The following is a 20,477-nucleotide window of genomic DNA, read 5'->3' on the forward strand; positions in this document are numbered from 1 at the left end:
TAAATATAAGTGGGGAAAAATAGAAATGGATCACAAGGTTTTCACCTGTAACTTTTTAAACAGAAGGCAGATCATCAAAAATAAGATACAACTACGTCCATCAGACTCCTCCTGTTGCAAACATGTACAGTGTTTGTGGTGTGGTAAACGTTCCATGACACCAGAGTCAACAACTGAGTCTTGGCTTACAATTAAAGGGCATTGCCTACGGCCATGTTTCCCATGATAATGAAACATCTATTGAGTAGAAATGGTAGGTGAGTGAAAGCAATGTGTTTTATAATACCCAAGATTATAGCAGTGATAGGGAGCATTTGTACCGCTCCGAATTATTGATTACGAATAATACCAGATAATTCCAAGGATCCTTTTTTCAATGTGTTTTCTGACTTACAATAGGAAGCCAAAAGGTAAAGTCAGCAGACAACAGGAAATGCCCTACCATCCTGCATTGGCTCACTTCTGCCAAGTTAAAGTTACCCCAAGTATGGTGGGTCCATTGACCAGGAGAGGAAACCCCCAAAATGCAACTTTGTAAAGAGCTTTAAAGAAGTGAGGAATTAAGCTTATATTTGAGATGTGGGATGCTGTATTTGGGCCTGCATTAAACCAGCACGTAGGGAAACCTACAAACCCCAGACATTTCTGAAGACTACACTCAGGAAAGACCTGGGTGGTGTGACTTGCATGGATGTCACCACTTTTATTTAACGAGAGTTCCATTCAAACATAACATTTTCTGCGATGCAAACTCTCATATTTTCTGGGGAAAAGCAAACGTTTCACCAATACCCTGCTCCCAACGTGCAATGCTTGTAGCAGCAAAAACACTATCTAACATGTATGGGTGGGCCAATTGTAATTGACAGAAACCTGTGACTGTGTGAAATCAATATAGTGTTAATAATGTGCTCTTCACACAGTTAACATTTTTGTTCATTCCATGTGACTCCCTCCCCCCCCACACACACACTTGTGATACCCTTTGTATCGGGAAGCATGTGGGAATGTTGGATGTAGGACCTCTGCTACTTCCCATGTTTTTTAGTTTTCTTGCACAGAAAATTGAAGTAATTGAGATTTTTTTGTACACATATTTTTACATTTGCAGGGGAATCTGGGGAATCAAATATGGCAGGATTCAGTATGCATTCTCCTGGATCTCTAGTTTTCAGAAATACTTAGGGTGCCGGTGGAACTCAGGTCCAAACACTGAAGACTTGCCCCATAGAAACTCTCTCCATCAAAAAACATTGCCTTCTGACTGGTGTGTGGATCCTTGCTAAAACGCCCGCATGCTTGATACCCTCACTATCAGAAGACACAGAAGAACACAGATGTGGGGCAAAAGTTGGCAGGATATGTTCCTGTGACCAAAAGAAAAGTATCCAAACCAACTTTTTGCTTTCATTTATCTTCGAAATTTCCCAAATGCACTGCAACCAGTTTGTTCACAATGAACACCCTGAACTCAAAGAAACCCCATACATCTCTAGTATCCCCTTGCTCAAAAATTCCACGAGAACACAAATGAGGGTTAAAACTTGACATGGGTATATGCCTGCAGAGAGGGAATTACTGTTTCTGGAGTTAAAAAAAAAACAAAAAAGCTAAACATCTGACAAGCATAATGGTTAGTGTGTTCTACGAGCCAACCCAACAGGGCAAGTGAGGTTTGCCTTCTTACCATGATGTTTCTACTAGTCCACATGTAGTTATTAATTCCTTTATCTCAATATTATGTTCATTTTTAGACAACTGTATTACAGAATTCCACAATAGCCGGGGCACTGGATATATACAAGCAATTGGTCTCTAGATTTTCTTATTAAAACATATCCCCATCATCATGACATCAGATACACAAAATTCCTATGCTGTGGGTATGCTGTTGAAGTGCTTCCTATAATACAGTTTAATAAAGAATATTTTATAATTAGGAAGCTTTTATTATTGTTGAGCCAATATCTATTCCCTACAAAACGTTCCTGGCGTAATAGTGTCCCCTTCACCATCACACATCGCACATCAGCATCTAATACAATCACTGTCCAGGCTGGAGATTTCCTATCACTCCATTTACAGTTCTTCCTTGGTGGGGATGGGGGGGCGGGGTTCAGCACCAGAGCCCACTCCCTCCGCACGGTTCCTACTGAGTAGTGCAGGCTCCCTCATCTAGCCTTCTGGATTGTACAGACACATGACACCGGGCATCCAGATTTGGAAAGAATTCAGAGTTTAGCTGTGGAAGCCTGCTGGACCTCAGCAGAACCATTTCACAAACGCTCTGATTGATAGGGAAAGGCTTTCTAAGCACAACCTTCTCCCTGAAACGCTATCTCTGGCTGCGGTTAAGGCTCAGAAAACACGCTTCGTACAGTAACTGCTCTGTATGAGCAAGTGTTTGGTTTTCTGTTTGTTGACATTTAAAATGGCTGTATTTACCCATCTGTATTTTTATGCTACTTAACCTTATGCATAGCTTAAGACCTGAAATCACGTGACTGTCTTAAGCTCAAACTCTTATTTTGCAATGAAACTTTGCTGACTGTCTATAGCGCAGAGAACTGCAAATACCTCCTTGGATTTAATCACTGGAGTAGCATCCGGAGATTTGCTGCTGGCTCTGTCACAGAGCTATTTGATTAACTTACATGATCGTATTTCCTGACTTGATTCCAATGTTATCCCTGCTACTTTTATGTCATTTATTTAATGTGAAAGTTGTAAAGCGCTGGGTGTCTTTCTGTAAGTTCGGAGCCCGGAACATACGGTGCAGAGCTATGTACCTTACCTTGAATGACTGCTTGTAGCTATAGGTCTCCTGACCACCTTCTGATGTTTTGAGTTTGCTGAAGAGCAGAAGATGCTCAAACAGGAACACGTGCCGCTGGGATTTCTTCCTTCCACAGAAGATTGTGAACTCGTCCCTAAGAAGCAGCTGTCCGTGCTCCTTCATATCCACCTAGCAGAGGGGAAGATGCAGGGGGCAGATAAATTGGCAAAAGTTGTTGTCATCGTCACTTTCAAGCCAACGTTACCGCCTGAGCAAGATTACTACTCTAGTCACTATTACATTCAAAACGCCACAACTTTATCATAACTACCAAAGACGACAGATATTGAAACAAGAGCTTGCCTGCCTGTTTGGTGGGGATGAATGGGGGCCTAACTGATTTTCCGAAGTAATGTGCCAGCATAACCACTCTCTCATTGACCCATTAGATCAGCTCCCTCCCCTAGATTTCACATTGAGATGTGCAGCCAATCATCCCACAGATGTAGTTTAAAAACGAACCAGGAAATCCTATGCGCAAGGCCCCTGTGTAGTTCTGTCACATAATGGAACGCTACATACCACAGTCGCGCATCTTTGTACGGTTGTGGTCGTTATGTTTGATTCGAGGCTGTTAAGGATACATTGAGAGGGAGTCAGGTGCACTGGATTAAGTTAATCAAAGAGATTAACAGATTTATTTTAATGACAATATTTTATAGATTTTTGTACCGACAACACACCAGACATCGAATGTGAGATTGTACATAACAACAAAGATGCAGCTAGCAGGGCACCCCAGTACAGTTTTGCATGTTAGTGCGGCTATGCCCAGGAACAAATACATGATCCGCCCCTTCCAAAGACCATCCACTGGCTGACGCCATAATTCCATTGTTACCATTTCTGTCCTATAGGACCTCAAAGCAACTCCTGCCCTCATTACACTGAATCTACCCTCCAGGGAGTGGCCGGGATTCTCAGCTCTCTGCACCTTGATGCCTCGGTATTGGCACCATGCTGCCCATATCTTATAATGTTTAAGAGGGCAACCCCTGACTTTCTATATGGGAATTTCTATGCTCATGCAAAAGTCCAGCCCCTGTTTCCACCGTTCCAATGGTGGGGGTTGCTATCCTTCCAGCCCCGGTGATGTCCATTTTCGCTATCACCGGACCCAGCCACAGCAAGGCAGTGCCATATATGTTAGCATCTAGCTCCTCTGCTGTGTGGAGGAGAACCAAATTAGGGTTGTGAGGCAACACCTATCCCATGTCCAGGCACACCAACACCCCCTTCCAGAACGGGGCCAGTTCAGTGCTCATCCAGCTCGTGTAGATGAAGTCTCCCTTTCCGACTGGCATCTTAGGCAAGTCGGTGTGTCCACTGCCCCCTGACACAATCTCTGGGTGTAGTAGACCCTGTGTAAATATTTCCACTGTATAAGGCTGAACTGCGAGGCAATTGCAGTCTCTATGGGGGAGGCACAGGCCTCCCTCCAATTGTCATCTGTCAGTTGTCCCAGGTCCCCAGCACAGGCCTCTCTCAACCGAACAAATGTGTCTGGGGTACAAATTACTAATGTTCGATACATCTGTGTGATCTTGTTGTCTGTTAACTCTTCTGTATGTATTTTGGCCTCTAGGGATTGTATTCCTCTATGTCCTTGATTCCTTTGATGTGCTTGTGAGAGTGTGTCTTAATTGCAGATATCTGTAAAGTTGTGAACGATGTAGGCCATATTCTGCCTGCAGCTCCAGCTCATTATGGGCCCTGACAGGATGTCCCCCAACATTGTGACACCTATGACATCCCAGTACCTACAGCCCTCCAGAGTTATAACCTGTGGCAGTTAAGTCCCATGCCATAACAGGGTTCCTTTTGTCAGGCCTTCCTCCCAGTCTAGGACTCTGTGAGAGTACGGCCAGATCTGGAGTACCACTTTTGTGGCTGCTGGAAGATGTTCCAGAGGGATCACTCTGACCGAGGAGGACGGGGATGGATATTCCATTCACAGGTCTCTGTGGGATCATTGGTCACATACACTCCCAGGTACTGGACGCCCTCCAAAAAGACCTGTAAGTCTGCTGCACAGTCCAGTGCCCCCAAGGCACATGCATGGGGTACTTTGAGGATTTGAATTTGATAATAATGAGACCAGAATAAGCACCGAAGATCTTCAGAACCTGAAGAAGTCAGGGATCTGAGTTAAGGGGGGTCAACTAAGAAAATCAGGACGTCATCGGCAAAAAGCGTGATCCTGTCAGAGACCTCTGGTGCCTACTCCAGACCCCTCGCCAAGGCATTTACCCTCAACCATGATGCCAGGGGCTCAATCACGATCGCGAACAACAGGGGATATATGGGGCAGCCCCTCCTCCTCCCTCTGTGCAATGAGAATTGGATGGAGAGTGACCCTCCTGTAGGAAAGTACCCTCTTTTTGGCATGGTTACACCCACTTTTTGCATGCTGTCAGTGTGTTTTGACTGTTTTCACTGGGATCCTGCTAATCAGGACCCCAGTGATTGTGCTGTCGCCCTCTAAATTTGGTTGCTTAGGACTTTCCACAAAACTCACCACATATCTACCAAGACCATGGCCTAAATACACCGAGCCAGGCAGGATGGCAATGGTCAGCGCACCCTGTGCTGCATGTCTGGTCCATTTTCCAGTCACCAACCCATAGAAGTCTTGCTTAAAAATCGAGTGCCCCATCAGGAATTATGTCACTGGGGCCCCAGAGATATGTAAGAACTCATTGGTGAGCTGTGGAGGGCTGTAAATATTAGCCAGTGTGAATGGGTGTCCATGGAAAAGGCCAGATGAACGAGTTACTTACCTTCGGTAACGACTTTTCTGGTGGATACATTAGCTACCTGTGGATTCCTCACCTAATGAATACTCCCATTGCGCTAGCATTCAACGGAAATCTTCCTAGCTTCTGCACGTCGACGAGGACGTCACATTTGCCCACGCGACGCCGTCTGACGTCATACAGGCAATAAGAGGTCCTCGCCGACGTCAGTACCAACATTTTTTACGTGCCTGAGAATAATAATCAATTGAGATGAAAGAACAATAGCAATATTTAATGACATTGCAAACAACACATCATTGTGAGAAGTCGGTCTACAATTTTTTTTTATTTTTAAAACAAGTAAATAAATATATAAACTATATATATATATATATATATATATATATATATATATATATATATATATATATATATATACATAACCTATACCAATCCTCAAAGCCAAGAGGAGCACACTCAAGAATTACTTAGTTAGACCAAACAGGCAACGGGGAGGCGGGTGGGACCGTGAGGAATCCACAGGTAGCTAATGTATCCATCCAGATAAGGCGTAACCGAAGGTAAGTAACTCGTTCTTCTGATGGATACAACTACCTGTGGATTCCTCACCTAATGAATAGAGTCCCAAAGCAGTACCGCACTCGGTGGTGGGTGCCTGAAAGGTCAAACCAAGAAATCCTGCAGCACTGACCGTTCAAAATGGCCGTCCCTTCTGACCTCAGAGTCCAAACAGTAATGTTTCGCAAAAGTGTGAAGGGACGACCAAGTTGCGGCCTTGCAGATGTCGACCACAGGAACACCTCTGGCCAAGGCCGAAGTGGCCGACTTAGCTCTGGTGGAATGAGCTCTAATAACATCAGGAGGATCATTCTTTGCTAAAGAGTAACACATTTTAATACAAAGAACAACCCACCTGGAGAGTATTCTCTTGTGGACTGCCTTTCCTCTCCTCTTTCGCACGTAACCGATGAAAAGCTGATCCTCCAGCCCGAAATCCTTTGTCCTGTCTATGTAAAAGCTTAGCGCCCTCTTTGGGCCCAAGCGGTGTAGTCTCTCTTCTTCCTTTGAAGGATGAGGCGGAGGATAAAACGTGGACAGAGTAATTTTCTGGGTCAAATGAAAGGGTGAAACAACCTTCGGAAGGAAAGCAGCCTTGGTCCTCAACACCACCTTATCCCCATAAAAAGTTGTATAAGGGGGTTTTACTGATAAAGCCTGCAACTCACTCACTCTCCTTGCAGAAATTATAGCAACCAGGAAAACTGTTTTAAGAACTAACAATCTTAAGGGGCAAGAATGCATAGGCTCAAAAGGGGACCCCATAAGGAAAGTTAGGACCAAGGACAAATCCCATTGAGGCATAAAGAAAGGATTTGGAGGAAATTTATTCATAAGGCCCTTCAAGAATCTAAGTACTATAGGAGATTTAAATAACGAAGGCTGGTCTGGAAGACAAATGAAGGCTGACAAAGCAGACAAGTAACCCTTAACAGTAGCCACGCACAACCCCTCTGTGCTAAAGACAAAGCAAAAGATAAAACGTCTGACAAATGAGCACGTAAGGGATCAATCTGTCTCTCTCCACACCATACCACAAATTTAGACCACCTATTAGCGTAGATAGATTTAGTGGAGTGTCGCCTGGCCGCTAAGATAACATCTACTACATCAGGCGGGAGAGAAAAGGAACTCAGGTTGCCCCGTTCAATCTCCAGGCATGAAGGTGCAGGCTCTGGAGGTTGGGGTGTAAAACCTGCCCCTGCGACTGCGAGAGGAGGTCTGCCCTGAGAGGGAGACTGAGCGGAGGGCACAGTGAGAGTTGGAGAAGGTCGGAATACCACACCCTCCTTGGCCAATCCGGAGCAATTAAGATTACCTGGGCCCGGTCTTGGCGAATTTTCCTCAACACTCGAGGAATCAAGGGCATGGGGGGAAACGCATAAAGCAACTGGTCGCACCAGGTCCTCTGAAACGCGTCCCCCAACGCTCCTTGCACCGAATACTGGAGGCTGCAGAATAACGGGCAGTGCGAGTTCTCCCAGGTGGCAAACAGATCTATCCGAGGAAACCCCCACATCTGGAAGATTAAACGGACTTGATCTGGATGGAGACGCCACTCGTGGTCGGCCGAGAAATGGCGACAGATTGTCCGCACGTACATTCAAGACTCCGGCCAGATGATTTGCTACCAAGCAAATCTGATGGTCCTTTGCCCAGGACCATAGTCGAAGAGCTTCTCTGCAGAGAAGGTACGACCCCACTCCTCCCTGTTTGTTTATATACCACATCGCAGTAGTATTGTCCGTTAGGACCTGAACCGATTGACCGCGAAGGGATGGGAGGAAGGCCTTGAGAGCCAGCCGTACAGCCCGTAACTCTAAGAGATTGATATGAAACATCTGTTCCTCTGGAGACTAAAGCCCTTTGATCTCCTGGTCCCCCAGATGAGCTCCCCACCCTAGAGTGGAAGCATCCGTTATGACCGTGGTAACTGGTGGAGGCTGCGTGAACGGCCTTCCATGGGAAAGATTGTCGTCGGCAATCCACCACTTCAAATCCGTGGCAGCATCTCTGGAGACCTTGACAGAACCTTCGAGATCTCCTTTGTGTTGAGACCACTGCCTTCGGAGGCACCACTGAAGAGCCCTCATGTGCCAGCGAGCATGCGTGACCAACAGTATGCAGGAGGCAAACAGACCGAGGAGACGTAGGACCTTGAGGACTGGAATGACAGCTCCACTTTGAAACATTGGAACCAACGCCTGAATGTCTTGCATCCGCTGAGGCGGAGGAAAGGCTTGATTCAATGTTGTATCCAGTACTGCCCCTATGAACAGAAGGCGCTCAGAGGGCTCTAGGTGAGATTTGGGCACGTTCACCAAAAAGCCCAAGTCGAACAACAACTGGGTTGTCGACTGCAGATGATGCAACACAAGCTCCGGGGACTTGGCTTTGATCAACCAGTCGTCCAGGTAAGGGAATACCGCTATCCCCCTCCTTCTGAGCTCTGCCGCAACCACCGACATCACCTTCGTGAAGACTCGAGGTGCTGAAGTAAGACCAAACGGGAGGACCGCAAACTGATAGTGCTGCGACCCTACCACAAACCGGAGATACTTCCTGTGCGACTTGAGTATCGGGATATGAAAATAAGCATCCTGCAAGTCGACAGACACCATCCAATCTCCCTTGTTCAACCCCAAAAGCACCTGAGCTAGGGTCAGCATCTTGAACTTTTCCTGTTTGAGGAACCAATTCAAAATACTCAGGTCCAGGATTGGTCTCAACCGACCATCCTTCTTGGGAATCAGGAAGTAACTTGAATAACAACCTTGACCCTTTTCCTGCTCTGGAACCAACTCCACCGCGCCCTTTAAAAGGAGGACTTGAACCTCCTGTTCTAACAACAGGAGGTGTTCTTCTGAACAATAAGATGGGCGGGGCGGGATGGGGGGCGGAAACTCCCGAAAGGGAAGGGTGTAGCCTTTTCTCACAATGCTGGTAACCCAGGCATCTGATGTGATGACCTCCCACTTGTGAAGAAAATACAGTAACCTTCCCCCAACAGGAGAGGAGTGAGTGGGAATTGGTGGAAGCCTAAGGCTGCTTCCCCTGCTGCATCCCCCCAGAGGAAGAGGCAGAGTGCTGCTGAGAGGCTCCCCTGGTACAGACCTTACCCCTCCCTCTAAAAGATCTATAGGAGAGAGAAGAGGTAGGCTGCTCGAATTTCCCCCGAAAGGAGGAGGAGGATGAGCCACGACCAAATCCTCGAAACCTCCTAAAAAATCTGGAGGAGGCAGAAGAAGTGGCTTGCAATCCTAACGACTTGGCCGTGGCCCTGCTCTCCTTAAACCTCTCCAAGGCCGAATCTGCCTTGGCACCAAAGACCTTGTCCCCATCAAAGGGGAGGTCCAGCAGGGTCGACTGTACATCTGATGAAAACCCTGAGTTACGAAGCCAAGCCTGCCTTCTCGTAACTACAGCCGTGCCCATCGCTCTAGCCACAGAGTCAGTTGTATCCAACCCAGATTGGATAACCTGGGTTGCAGCAGCTTGAGCGTCCGACACGAGATTCAACAGCCCTTGAGGAACCTCTGTATGCGTAGATGTAATTTCGTCCATCAGAGCATAAATGTACCTCCCTAAAATACACATAGCATTGGTGGACTTTAATGCCATGCTACATGACGAGAACACCTTTTTGGGTTGCATGTCCATCTTCTTGGAGTCTCTATCCGATGGCACAGATGGAAAAGACCCAGGCGCATACCTTTCCGAGCAGGAAGCCTGGACCACCAAGCTTTCAGGCTGTCTGGTAAGAAAGCCAGGGTCAGCCGGTGTAGCCCGATACCTCCTGGCCACAGACCTATTGACAGCCGAAGAAGACACTGGCTTCTTCCAGACCTCCAACACAGGTTCCAGCAGCGCCTCGTTGAACGGCAAAAGAGGTTCTGCTGATGTAGAGGCCGGATGCAACACCTCTGTCAGCAGATTCTGCTTCGCCTCAGTCACCGGCAAAGGCAGTTCCAAGAAGTTAGCTGCCTTCCTTATAACAGCATGAAAAGTGTCCGCCTCTTTCGTAAACTCCCCCGGAGATGACAAGTCCCACTCAGAGGAGGTATCAAGGCCACTAGCTGTGTCCAGCCCATGAAGACCCTCACCAGAGTCCTCAATTTCTCCTTCCTCCAGGTTCCACTGATACTCCTGTTCTTCCAGGAGACGGAGAGCACGTCTCCTCGAGTGCAGCCTCTCCTCGATCCTCGGCGTCGACATGGCGTCAGCAGATGTCGAAGAAGGATGCCGATCTCCGGATCCGTCCGACGTCGGGTCAACAGGCGCCACAGGCAGCTTCGGCGCCGAAGCAGGAGTCGGATGGAGAGAAGACTGCTTCGGAGTCGCAGAAGGCCTAGATGGCGTCACTGGCCGAAACACTGAAGCCGCTGGAGTCAAAACGCCCGGAGCCGAAGCCTCTGGAGCCACCGGAGCCGACACCGGCGCCGAGCCCACGTTCCCCAGGGAGAGAAAGGGCATAAAGGGTGCTGGTCGCAGCGGAGCCGGAGCACCCATGTTAAAAGCCAAAGGACCCGAAGGCCCAGCCGGTGCGCCACCTGGAGCCATCTGCTGAAAGATGGAAAACATTGCATTTAAAAATGTGGTATTATCAGCTCCAGGGGCTGGAAAAGCCGGATACTGGGGTGCCTGGATCGAAGGCGACAACGACGCCGGCCTTGACGTCTGCAACGTCGGAGAGAACATTTGAGGCTGTGGAACCTCAAATACTGAAGGCGGTTGACCCGAAGACCCGGGAGAAGTCGGTGAGGCTGGAGAAGGCAACGGCGTCGACGGATGGGGAGTGACTGTGGGACTGACCTCCCAAGTCTTCCGACGCCGACCTCAACCGAGACCTTTCTTTACTCGACCGGCGCCGAGATTCTCGACGGTGCCGGGAGTCCCGATGACGCCGATGAGACTTCGGTGACGAGGATTTTCGATGGTGTCTGGGCCCTAGGGGGGTTTGTCTTTCCTCATGATGTATCCGGTGGGCCCCAGCAGTAAGAGAAAGGCAAAGAGCACCGCAAAGCCTCCACCGGTCCCCCACAACAGACCCGGAATGAGAGGGCATCCAGCACCCCACCCGCCCCCACAGGAGTTCATCGCCCTGCAGAGCACCCGCCTTATGTTGAATACCGGGGTACGATCCCCATTCACTGCCACGTCCGAGGGCTCTCTCATCTAGTTGGCCAGATTCCTCCTCAACCCCCCCTTATGGTGGGCTTTGGAGTAGAGCAGGGGCAGACACACCCCCCACCACCATCAGGGCTGGCCTTTATCTGCATTGCCCCCCTGAGGCTCTATCTCCTCTCAGGAGCTGTAACGGCAATCCATCCTCCTGCGTGGTGCCCCTGGCACAGCCCCAGGTGCCCCTGGGGCCTGATTGTTTTGCAGCATCTCTCAGTAGCAGGGCCGACACCTACGGGAAGCTCGGGCATTCCTTGTCTCCGGCCCCACCCAGACTGGCTGCACCCACTGATTCCCTGGACTTTAGGGCTCCCTCCCCCTGCTGGCAGGGGTATTTTCTGGGCGCTGGGCTTCCAAGGCACAGCCGCCCAAATGGCACCCAGGGCGAATGCCTGCCTGTGTCGTTTGCAGTGGGAAGATCCTCCTTCCGCTGAGAGGCCCCACTAACAATCATTGGCCCTCTGCTAACATGGCCCCAACTCTTGGCCCGCTGCCCAGCCATCCACCACCTCTTGGGGAGGATGGGAGGGAGGGAAGGTCTCTGCCTCCTCCTATCTTGTTCCCCCTTGATCAGCACATGCATCATAGTCGATGCGTCTTGGAGTCAGGGCCGATCCTGTGGCTCCTGCCTCTTATTACGGGTGTGTGTTTGTGTGTGTGTGTGTGTGTGTGGGGGTTGGCGTCTCGGGCGTCCAGTACACAGGTGCTTCCCCAGAGAGTCACGGGGTCTCCCGGGCGCTGTCACCCAACCAAAGACGTGTGTCAATGTCTACTAGGGCTGATTACCAGTGAGGGGGGCCCCTCTCCACCGGTCCTGCCAGAGTCACCACTTGGCCAGGTCCGGGCCAAAGCCTCTGCCAACGCCCACTCCAGGGCTCTCTCCTACAGGCCGCCCAGCTTGCGTGGCTGTAGGAGGAAGAGCTAACTTTCCTCTCTGATGGGCCCAGGAAGCTATGGAGCAGGTCACCCTGCTGCTCCCTCAGCGTCAAACCCGTTGCTGGGCATTCACAGAGGCTCCATGTCTTTCCCACCAGCCCAAGTCCTCCAGCTCTAGGGCTTCAAGTATCCCAGGGCCATCTGGCCTGGTATTAATGGCGGAAAAGTGCAGAGCAGTAGCGGAGCTCAAATAAGAGCAGCCACTATGTTCGGTGTCCTGACCAAGCCCCAAATGAATGTACTCTTGATCAGTACTATGCACTGCCAAAGAGGAGATCTAGACAAACTCCACAGGCCATGTGGTTACTCAGTGAACAGATAGTAAATGGGCGAGGTGTGCCTTCCTCAACAGGGAAAAACGGACACGTTACTATTCGTATTAAGCTGTAGGTCTGTACAAGTGCTGCAGACTGAATAAACCTTTGGGGCAGTTAGACAGCAAGTGGTGTCGACCTCCATCTCACACAATTAAGCTTTAGTGGCTTGTATCAATCAGCTGTGTGAAGTTACACGGAGGAGATGCAGGATGCAAGGCTGGTTGAGTAACCATCCTAGACCCCGACCTCAGCATGAACCATCAAGATCAACTCAGTCACTTCCACCTGCTTCCACACCCTCCGCCTCCTACGCAAGACCTTCAAATGAATATCTCTCAAGCATAGAAAGACCATCACACATGCTCTCATCACCAGCAGACTAGACTACGGCAACGCACTCTACGCCGGAATCAACAAAACACTCACCCGCAAATTGCAAAACATCCAGAACGCCGCCGCCAGATTGATCCTTGACCTACCCCGACACTCCCACATCTCACAACACCTACGCACACTGCACTGGCTCCCATTGAGAAAATAATCACTTTTAAAATCCTCACCTACGCACACAAGCCCTCCACAACACCGGGCCTGCCTACCTTAACCAGCGACACAACTTCCACGTACCCCACAGGACACTACACTCAGCCCAGCTCTCTCGCAGAAGTACCCTGCATCAGGAAAACCAGAACAGGAGGACGCTCCTTCTCCTACCTCGCCGCCACCACCTGGAACACCCTACCCTTCCACATCAGACAAACCACCTCCCTCCCCAGCTTCACGAAGGAACTGAAGACATGGCTTTTTTAATCCCCCTCCGATACTCGCTACACTCCACTCCCTCCCCCAGTGCCTTGAGACCCTAACGGGTGAGTAGCTGCGCTTTATAAACTCTGATTAATTGATGATGGATTGTGTAACACTTCTGTTATATTCCATCATGTTTGGGGGAACAACCCTATGAGGAGCTGTTGTTTTTAAATTTTTTAGCAGAAGGGTGATGTCATTTCTGGGTCTCATTCACAAGAGGGGTTTCATTTCATGCTAGGCTTATGTGAGACATACTTATGAATTTACGGTAGTAAGACATAAAGGAAAAAAGGTTTGCGAATCAAGTTTTCCATGAGCTGGAGCTCCGCACACAGATCGTACACAGGATGCAAATCAGCATGTGTGCGCACACTGTTGTAATGGGATATCTGCTCAAACTAGTCCGAGTGGTGTATAGAATACAATAGTGTGAAGGTAGGAGCGAAAGCCTATGAGGTACTAGTGCCAGTGGTGTATGTAGAAATTGAGTGCTGATTCATTGATAGTGTTAACTGACTTAAGTGCGCACCAACTATGACTGTATGTATATTAAGTGTATGTATTGTTATGTTAATGCTCAAGATCTATAAACCTTCTAACCTAGACACTGTTGCCATGTACCTCATTTATTGTTAAAACATTCTGTATCTGAGAAATATATAAAACAATTAAATAAAATACCATGAACTGGATTAAAGTGCAATCCTCATTTCTGTTATCCGTTATTGAGGATGTTAGGAACAGCAGGGAGATCTTTCCACTAAACGCAGCCCGGTGGAGAATTTGTCCTTCAAAAAACGAATACAATTGTGTGCACGCCCTTGCAAGATGCTGCTTTTTCTGGGTTTGTTTCTAGGTTCATCTACCAGAAATATCCTCTTTGTGTTTGCATCTGCATGAGTCACCTTCACAGGTTCTCTTGGTATGTCTATGTGGTCTGATTACCTTGAAACCACATCTCTGTCTACTGCTCACTGAAATCTTCTTTCATTGGATGCAAAAGCATAGATGTCCCTGAAATATACTCTCAGTGTGTGCATACCTGTGCAGGTACTTGACATGTTCTTATTATATGCAGCCAGCATTGGTGCATTCATGAAATCTATTCTAACTGGCTTGAGTCACATTTTCTGAGTTCAAGTGTATTGGAACAAACAATCAAGTTTAAAACAATGGCAGTTATATGGCACACACCGAGCGGCCAGAGATGCCACAGCCACAATTATTACCTTCATTGTCCCAGCAAGCATGACCGCCATTACACCTTCAGCTGGATAAAGTTATGTACCAGAGGACATGATGCATTTTCTGAAGATTACCTCAAATCCTCTAATTGCATCCACGGCCAGCAGGTTCTTCCCATGGTGCACCTGGGACAGCAGTAGCTCCTGCGCGGTGCAGAGAGACTGGCGTTCCTGCGCCAGCTCCTGGCTGCACTCCTGTGCCATCTCATCCAAAAAGCGCCAGTACTGTTCCAACTGCTCAAGCGGTTTCTGCAGATGCTGCAGCATGCTGACCTCTGCATCGTTCTGTCCGGCCTGCAAAGGAGACGGAATAAGAGTAATGGGACTTAGGTCTGTGACTTCCAGGACAACACGTAAGCTACACTAAGGGCATTATTTAGAACTCGGTGGACGGGTTACTCCGTCGCATAGGTGATGGACATCCTGTCTGCCGAAATCTAAATCCCATTCTATCCTATGGGATTTAGAATTTGGCAGAAGGGGTATCAGTCACCTCTGTGATGAGTAATCGGCCCGCCAAGTTCTGTATCAGGCCCTAAATCTCCAAAAGGCATTTCGATTTGTGTCTCCCACTACTAAGTACTGGTAATGCAAAGGCCTTCTGTTTTAGGGGTATCAAGATGTACTCCAGGGCCACTGACTGGAAACTAACAGGATGCAGCCAACACTTACACTACTTCATACAGAACTAAAGTGGGGCAGTGAGTATACTTATATAGCTTGCTATACATTATTAACCAATCAGTGGAGCTCATTCGTGCAAACCTGCAAATTAAACAAGAGGCTCATAAAAAATCTACTAACACTTAAGAGATGTACTGAGTGATTGTGCTTATAACATTCAATATATTCATGACCATCCCTAGGAAGTGACTGTAGGCACGCCAACAGATTGTGCTGGGGTCAATAGACAATCATTCCACAGTTTGCAACCCACTTTAGAAATACTTTGACCTACTGCTAGGGTTCCTCTTGACAGGCGGCAAAAACAGTAAATAGGCTGGAACAGTTTATGATTGTACCTGGAGGTCTTTGCTTGGTACTTGATTACAGAAAATGGGCAGAAGGGTTATGGAGACATCGCTGTATCGAGCAGACACCTAGGTCTGATAGTTGCCTCTGATACTAAATAATGCAGAGAACGACACGGAGATAATAACTTGTCATATATCCTAGTTCGTTTACCAGAACAGACACACGTCAGTATTTCGGTAATTCGCGGCCTGGTTATCAACTGTTTAGGTTCAATATGGTCACTTTACATGTAAACAACATAACAAAACAGGAGTGGCTTTTGGTACCTTGCGGGAAATCCTCACTACTTCAGTGACATTTCTGGGTGCCTGCTCTTGCCTGAAAACCGTGAGTGCAGAAGCCTCTGTACTTATAACTGCTGCAGGACTCACCAGAGGTCCACTCAGAGCTGCAAAAGACTTTACCTTGATGGTACTTCGGTGAGAAGCGAGGCTACTTTCAACTTTGTGTCGGTTCTTCACGTACAGAGAGTACAGACTTATCTGATCGGCCTGTAGACAAACAAAAAAGAGAGAAAAACAGAGAACGAGAGATTGAGGAAGGTGTAAGGAAAATAGATACATAAGTAAAATCCATATGTTGAAACAGATCAATGTAAAAATGCTAACTTTTTTCTAACATGAAGGGTCTGATTTAGAATTGAAGTGGGTCAAGGAACAGTGCCACACAAGGCAAACATCATACTAAATCCGGCCCTAGCTGGAAAAGCCCATTACATCTGGATATTTTAACCACTGCGGCATAGTGGCAGGAATTGTGATGGTGAAATTAATATTATTGGGAAAATATTCAATAGAGGAAATTTTACAAAGGCTGTAATATTCTGAAAAACACTCTTCTTATGATGATGTATGCTGTCTTATTTCACAGCCTATAAGACTTGCATTTGAGCGAACATCCGGCATGTCTCCCATCTTGGTTTATGACAGCAGACTGCATAGTGCCTAATGTGCTGCAGTAGTTATGTGGCACCTGAACACTTGATTCCCACTCCATGTACTTGTACCCGAGAAAGATATACCAGATGTATGACACCAGTCTTGATTTTCGTTACATACACATTCTTGTGATGTGTGAACATGCCAAAAGCTGTACACTGTGCTGCTCTAATTACAGGTTTCTCCCGCCACCACGCACACAAACCTGCACATATGTTACTCTTTACTGAACAAGAACTGTCCAGTTCTGAAGAAAGAGCACCTTTAACCCTATCAACAATGAAGGAGGTAATGATATACACTCCAGGGACGAACAGCAGTTTAGTGACCAGACACACAAAATACCTCCCTCTCTACTGGGAATGTGTGCTGAGTAACAGATCTTGCAAAAAACATGTAATACATTTTCACTGTTTCATTTCTGACGTGTTTTTGTGAATTCAATTTCTGCCTCATTTTAAGTTGTAGGATTTTTTTCAAACAAATGTTATTGCATTTTTAACAGATAACAGAGCCGGACTAGTCAGGCAGTCCCCAACGGGTTGACCTGACAGGTAGTCGTGTAGGCCATTTTTAGGTCGAGCGCGCAAGCGCTTAGACCTGTTGTAACTATTGTGGGCTTTAAACAATGCCCACTGCACGCCCATCACTTTTACCCGTTCGTGGGCTTGCCTTTCAAAAATCCTTTGTTATCATTGGTAAATGATTTACGTTTTCCCTCCTTGGGGCGGTTTTGTTACTGCCTTGCAGACAGCCCCTGTTACATGGATAACTGCATGACTGGCAATACCTTTGACTGCGAGCTAACTTCTTTTTCTTTTTATGTCTCTCCTTCGTACTCATGCTCATGGTGGCCATGGCGCTTTGAATCGGCTCGCTTATGTCAACTGTTTTACTTTTCATTTTCAATTTAAGTGGCAAGAAAAGTCCAGTTAGGAATTGACTACGCTAATAGCTCTAACTTGAGCAAATGCGAGACCCATTGCATTGCAAACGCTTGTTTTTTTTTTGCTGTTTGTGGGCCTGTTTAAGCTCTACTGTGCTACTCTTTACTGTTGATTCTACTGACATTAAAACAAACATTGCCTGCAACAAGCTCAAAGTCATGCAGTCTTCCACACCCTGTAAAACACTTACATAGCATGTCTTTACAAATTCAAAACTGTCCCATTTTGAAAATATGGGCCCTTTTTAGCTATCGAATTCACAAAATGGGCCACTTTTATTTTGGTGCCCAGGCATACTGTCCCAATCCGACCCTGACAGAAAATATATAGAAATGTACACCATTTGGATGTAAAGCTTTTGGGAGGAAACAATACTTACAAACAATACAGCAGTTCGGGAAGAAAAAAAGCAAAAGGAATGAGGACTGGCATTACAACATTAACCACAATAGGCGTCTTCAAATCAGTGCAATGAATAATGATAATATTTTTCATACTGGATGCCTGTCATGGCATGTCAGTGTTATTTATATTCACCAACTAACAGGTAACACAACTGGGAACCCAAGGCATCCAGGTCCAAGTAGTGTATTAAGGGGGAAAATCATCTAATTCTTTTCTGGATTTGAGAAGAGTTGCTTTCCATGATTGCAGTGATGTAACTACAACGAATAGGAAGGCTATCTTAGCCGAGGTCTACCTGATCACAGCAGCTCTCCATGTTGTTATTTGTAGCCCAAGACAGGGTTTCCAGACTGTAGCTATCCTACGCTTGGCTAGTACAAGTGTAAGATCCATAAATTTACTCCTGTATTTCTGAGACCCTATATGCGGGACCAGCCCTAGTAGACTCACTTCAGGTGAGGACGTCAAGTGGACATTTAAGGTTTTTAAATTTTGGAGAGGACATCGCTGCAGTGCCTGGCTAGTCCTGGGCACCCCCATAACAAATGTAATAAGTTACTGGTTTAGCATCTAGGGCAATCGCGTGAGACTGTGCAAAATATTTTACAGTCTGGCACAGATGAAATACGTGTGATGGCAATAGCAACACTGAATCAAATTAAACTTACTGCTTCTGGAGGTTTCAGCTGCATAGGTGACATCATGTCCCACTCTTCATCTCCAAAATCTCCAAAATCCCTGCCCACATGTCTCAAATGAAAGCACTCCTGTGAGCAGCTTGCATAGTAGAAGGCTATATAAATGTGATTCTTCTCTAAATCAAGAAGCCCACGTCAGCAGTAGGGGTGTGTGAAATTCGCATAATTTGCTCTTCCGTAATTATGCAAAAGTTCAGGAAAATCATGTCATATTTACATGTAATAATGTGAAATGCCAATCCATCATTTAGCACTACATTTAAGTGGAAAATATGTCCTTGTGTCAATGTCTGGTGCAAATATGCATTTGAGGGTAAAAAATAGCACGTAAAAACACAAGCGGAGCGAGCAACAGCCACTTGTGTTCTGGCCGTTTGATTTATTCCTGCGCTCCTGTGGTCACATTTTACAGTGAGAGTTGAGTAATTATGTAATGTGGTGCAAAGGCATAATTTCAGGAATTTTGAATAGGAAGCATAATGCAAAATTCCTGAAATTAAGCAAATTCCTTTGGCATAATTTAAATTTCGTCACGCCTAGTCGGGAGAGCCGGTAAAAAGTTGTCAGTCATAGGCTTAATACAGCCACCATTCCAAAGAACTAGAAGTACAGGACAGAAACTGCTCCCGTGGCACTCCATAGATGCTCTCTGCTTAAGCAAAACTGCAGAGAGCTGCTAAGGATTATATGTCTCCTACAGTTTCAAAAGAAGAAAACCCACAAAAGTCTATGTCGATATACAGAGTAGTTCCTACCCAATAATAGAAAGAGGAAAATAGAATAGAAAAATAAGGAAAATCGTTTTTTAATCAATGTGTGTGTTTTTTTAAAATCAGCATTTTTAAATTGTGCAAAAGTCATTTCTGAGTATTTGTAATATTCTGGGGGTTTGGGGAAGAGTTTAGTTAAAATAGCCTGTGGAGGGAGTGGAAATCGTTTTTACTTGTATTAAACAGGAAGTGAGGGTCAGTAAGAGCCCTCCTTCCTGTTGGGACCGCAAGTTAGCGGTCTAGTGTTAGGGAGCCGATTCTGGGCTGGGCCTCGTTCCTGCAGGTATAAATGTGCCGGAACGAGCGACCGCGCTTGAGAAGAAAGCATTTTTTTTTAGCTTCTGCTGTTTTAAGGTTGGTGTGGTGACATCTGTTTTTTATAACTACTGTGGCTTTGATGTATTACATTTTAGTATTTTAATAGAAAGAGGAAAATAGAATAGAAAAATAAGGAAAATCGTTTTTTAATCAATGTGTGTGTTTTTTTTAAATCAGCATTTTTTAATTGTGCAAAAGTCATTTCTGAGTATTTTTAATGTTCTGGGGGTTTGGGGAAGAGGAGTTTAGTTAAAATAGCCTTTGGAGGGAGTGGAAATCGTTTTTACTTGTATTAAACAGGAAGTAAGGGTCAGTAAGAGCCCTCCTTCCTGTTGGGACCGCAAGTTAGCGGTCTAGTGTTAGGGAGCCAATTCTGGGCTGGGCCTCGTTCCTGCAGGCATAAATGTGCCGGAACGAGCGACTGCGCTTGAGAAGAAAGCATTTTTTTTAGCTTCTGCTGTTTTAAGGTTGGTGTGGTGACATCTGCTTTTTATAACTACTGTGGCTTTGATGTATTACATTTTAGTGTTTTAATAGAAAGAGGAAAATATAATAGAAAAATAAGGAAAATCGTTTTTTAATCAATGTGTGTGTTTTTTTTTAAATCAGCATTTTTAAATTGTGCAAAAGTCATTTCTGAGTATTTTTAATGTTCTGGGGGTTTGGGGAAGAGGAGTTTAGTTAAAATAGCCTGTGGAGGGAGTGGAAATCGTTTTTACTTGTAT

The 20,477-nt window shown here is 46.4% G+C and overlaps 1 protein-coding gene and 1 long non-coding RNA gene across 4 annotated transcripts in view; one reads left to right on the forward strand and one right to left on the reverse strand.

Annotated features, from left to right (window-relative positions):
- The window catches only part of ARHGEF40 (Rho guanine nucleotide exchange factor 40), a 309,810-nt gene that overhangs the window by 53,586 nt on the left and 235,747 nt on the right, over positions 1 to 20,477 (reverse strand). For all 3 annotated transcript variants that reach the window (XM_069239054.1, XM_069239053.1, XM_069239052.1), the window contains exons 16-18: positions 16,081 to 16,167; positions 14,717 to 14,935; positions 2,795 to 2,965 (exon numbers count right to left, since the gene is read on the reverse strand). In XM_069239054.1, the coding sequence (XP_069095155.1) occupies positions 2,795 to 2,965; positions 14,717 to 14,935; positions 16,081 to 16,167 (477 nt within the window). The remainder of the gene's footprint in view (positions 1 to 2,794; positions 2,966 to 14,716; positions 14,936 to 16,080; positions 16,168 to 20,477) is intronic.
- LOC138300126 (uncharacterized) overlaps positions 20,197 to 20,477 on the forward strand; it is a 204,260-nt gene continuing 203,979 nt past the window's right edge. The window contains exon 1 of the long non-coding RNA XR_011204875.1: positions 20,197 to 20,219. This is a non-coding gene — a long non-coding RNA (uncharacterized lncRNA). The remainder of the gene's footprint in view (positions 20,220 to 20,477) is intronic.

The sequence above is a fragment of the Pleurodeles waltl genome, chromosome 6 (genome assembly GCF_031143425.1).
Source record: "Pleurodeles waltl isolate 20211129_DDA chromosome 6, aPleWal1.hap1.20221129, whole genome shotgun sequence".
NCBI lineage: Eukaryota > Metazoa > Chordata > Amphibia > Caudata > Salamandridae > Pleurodeles > Pleurodeles waltl.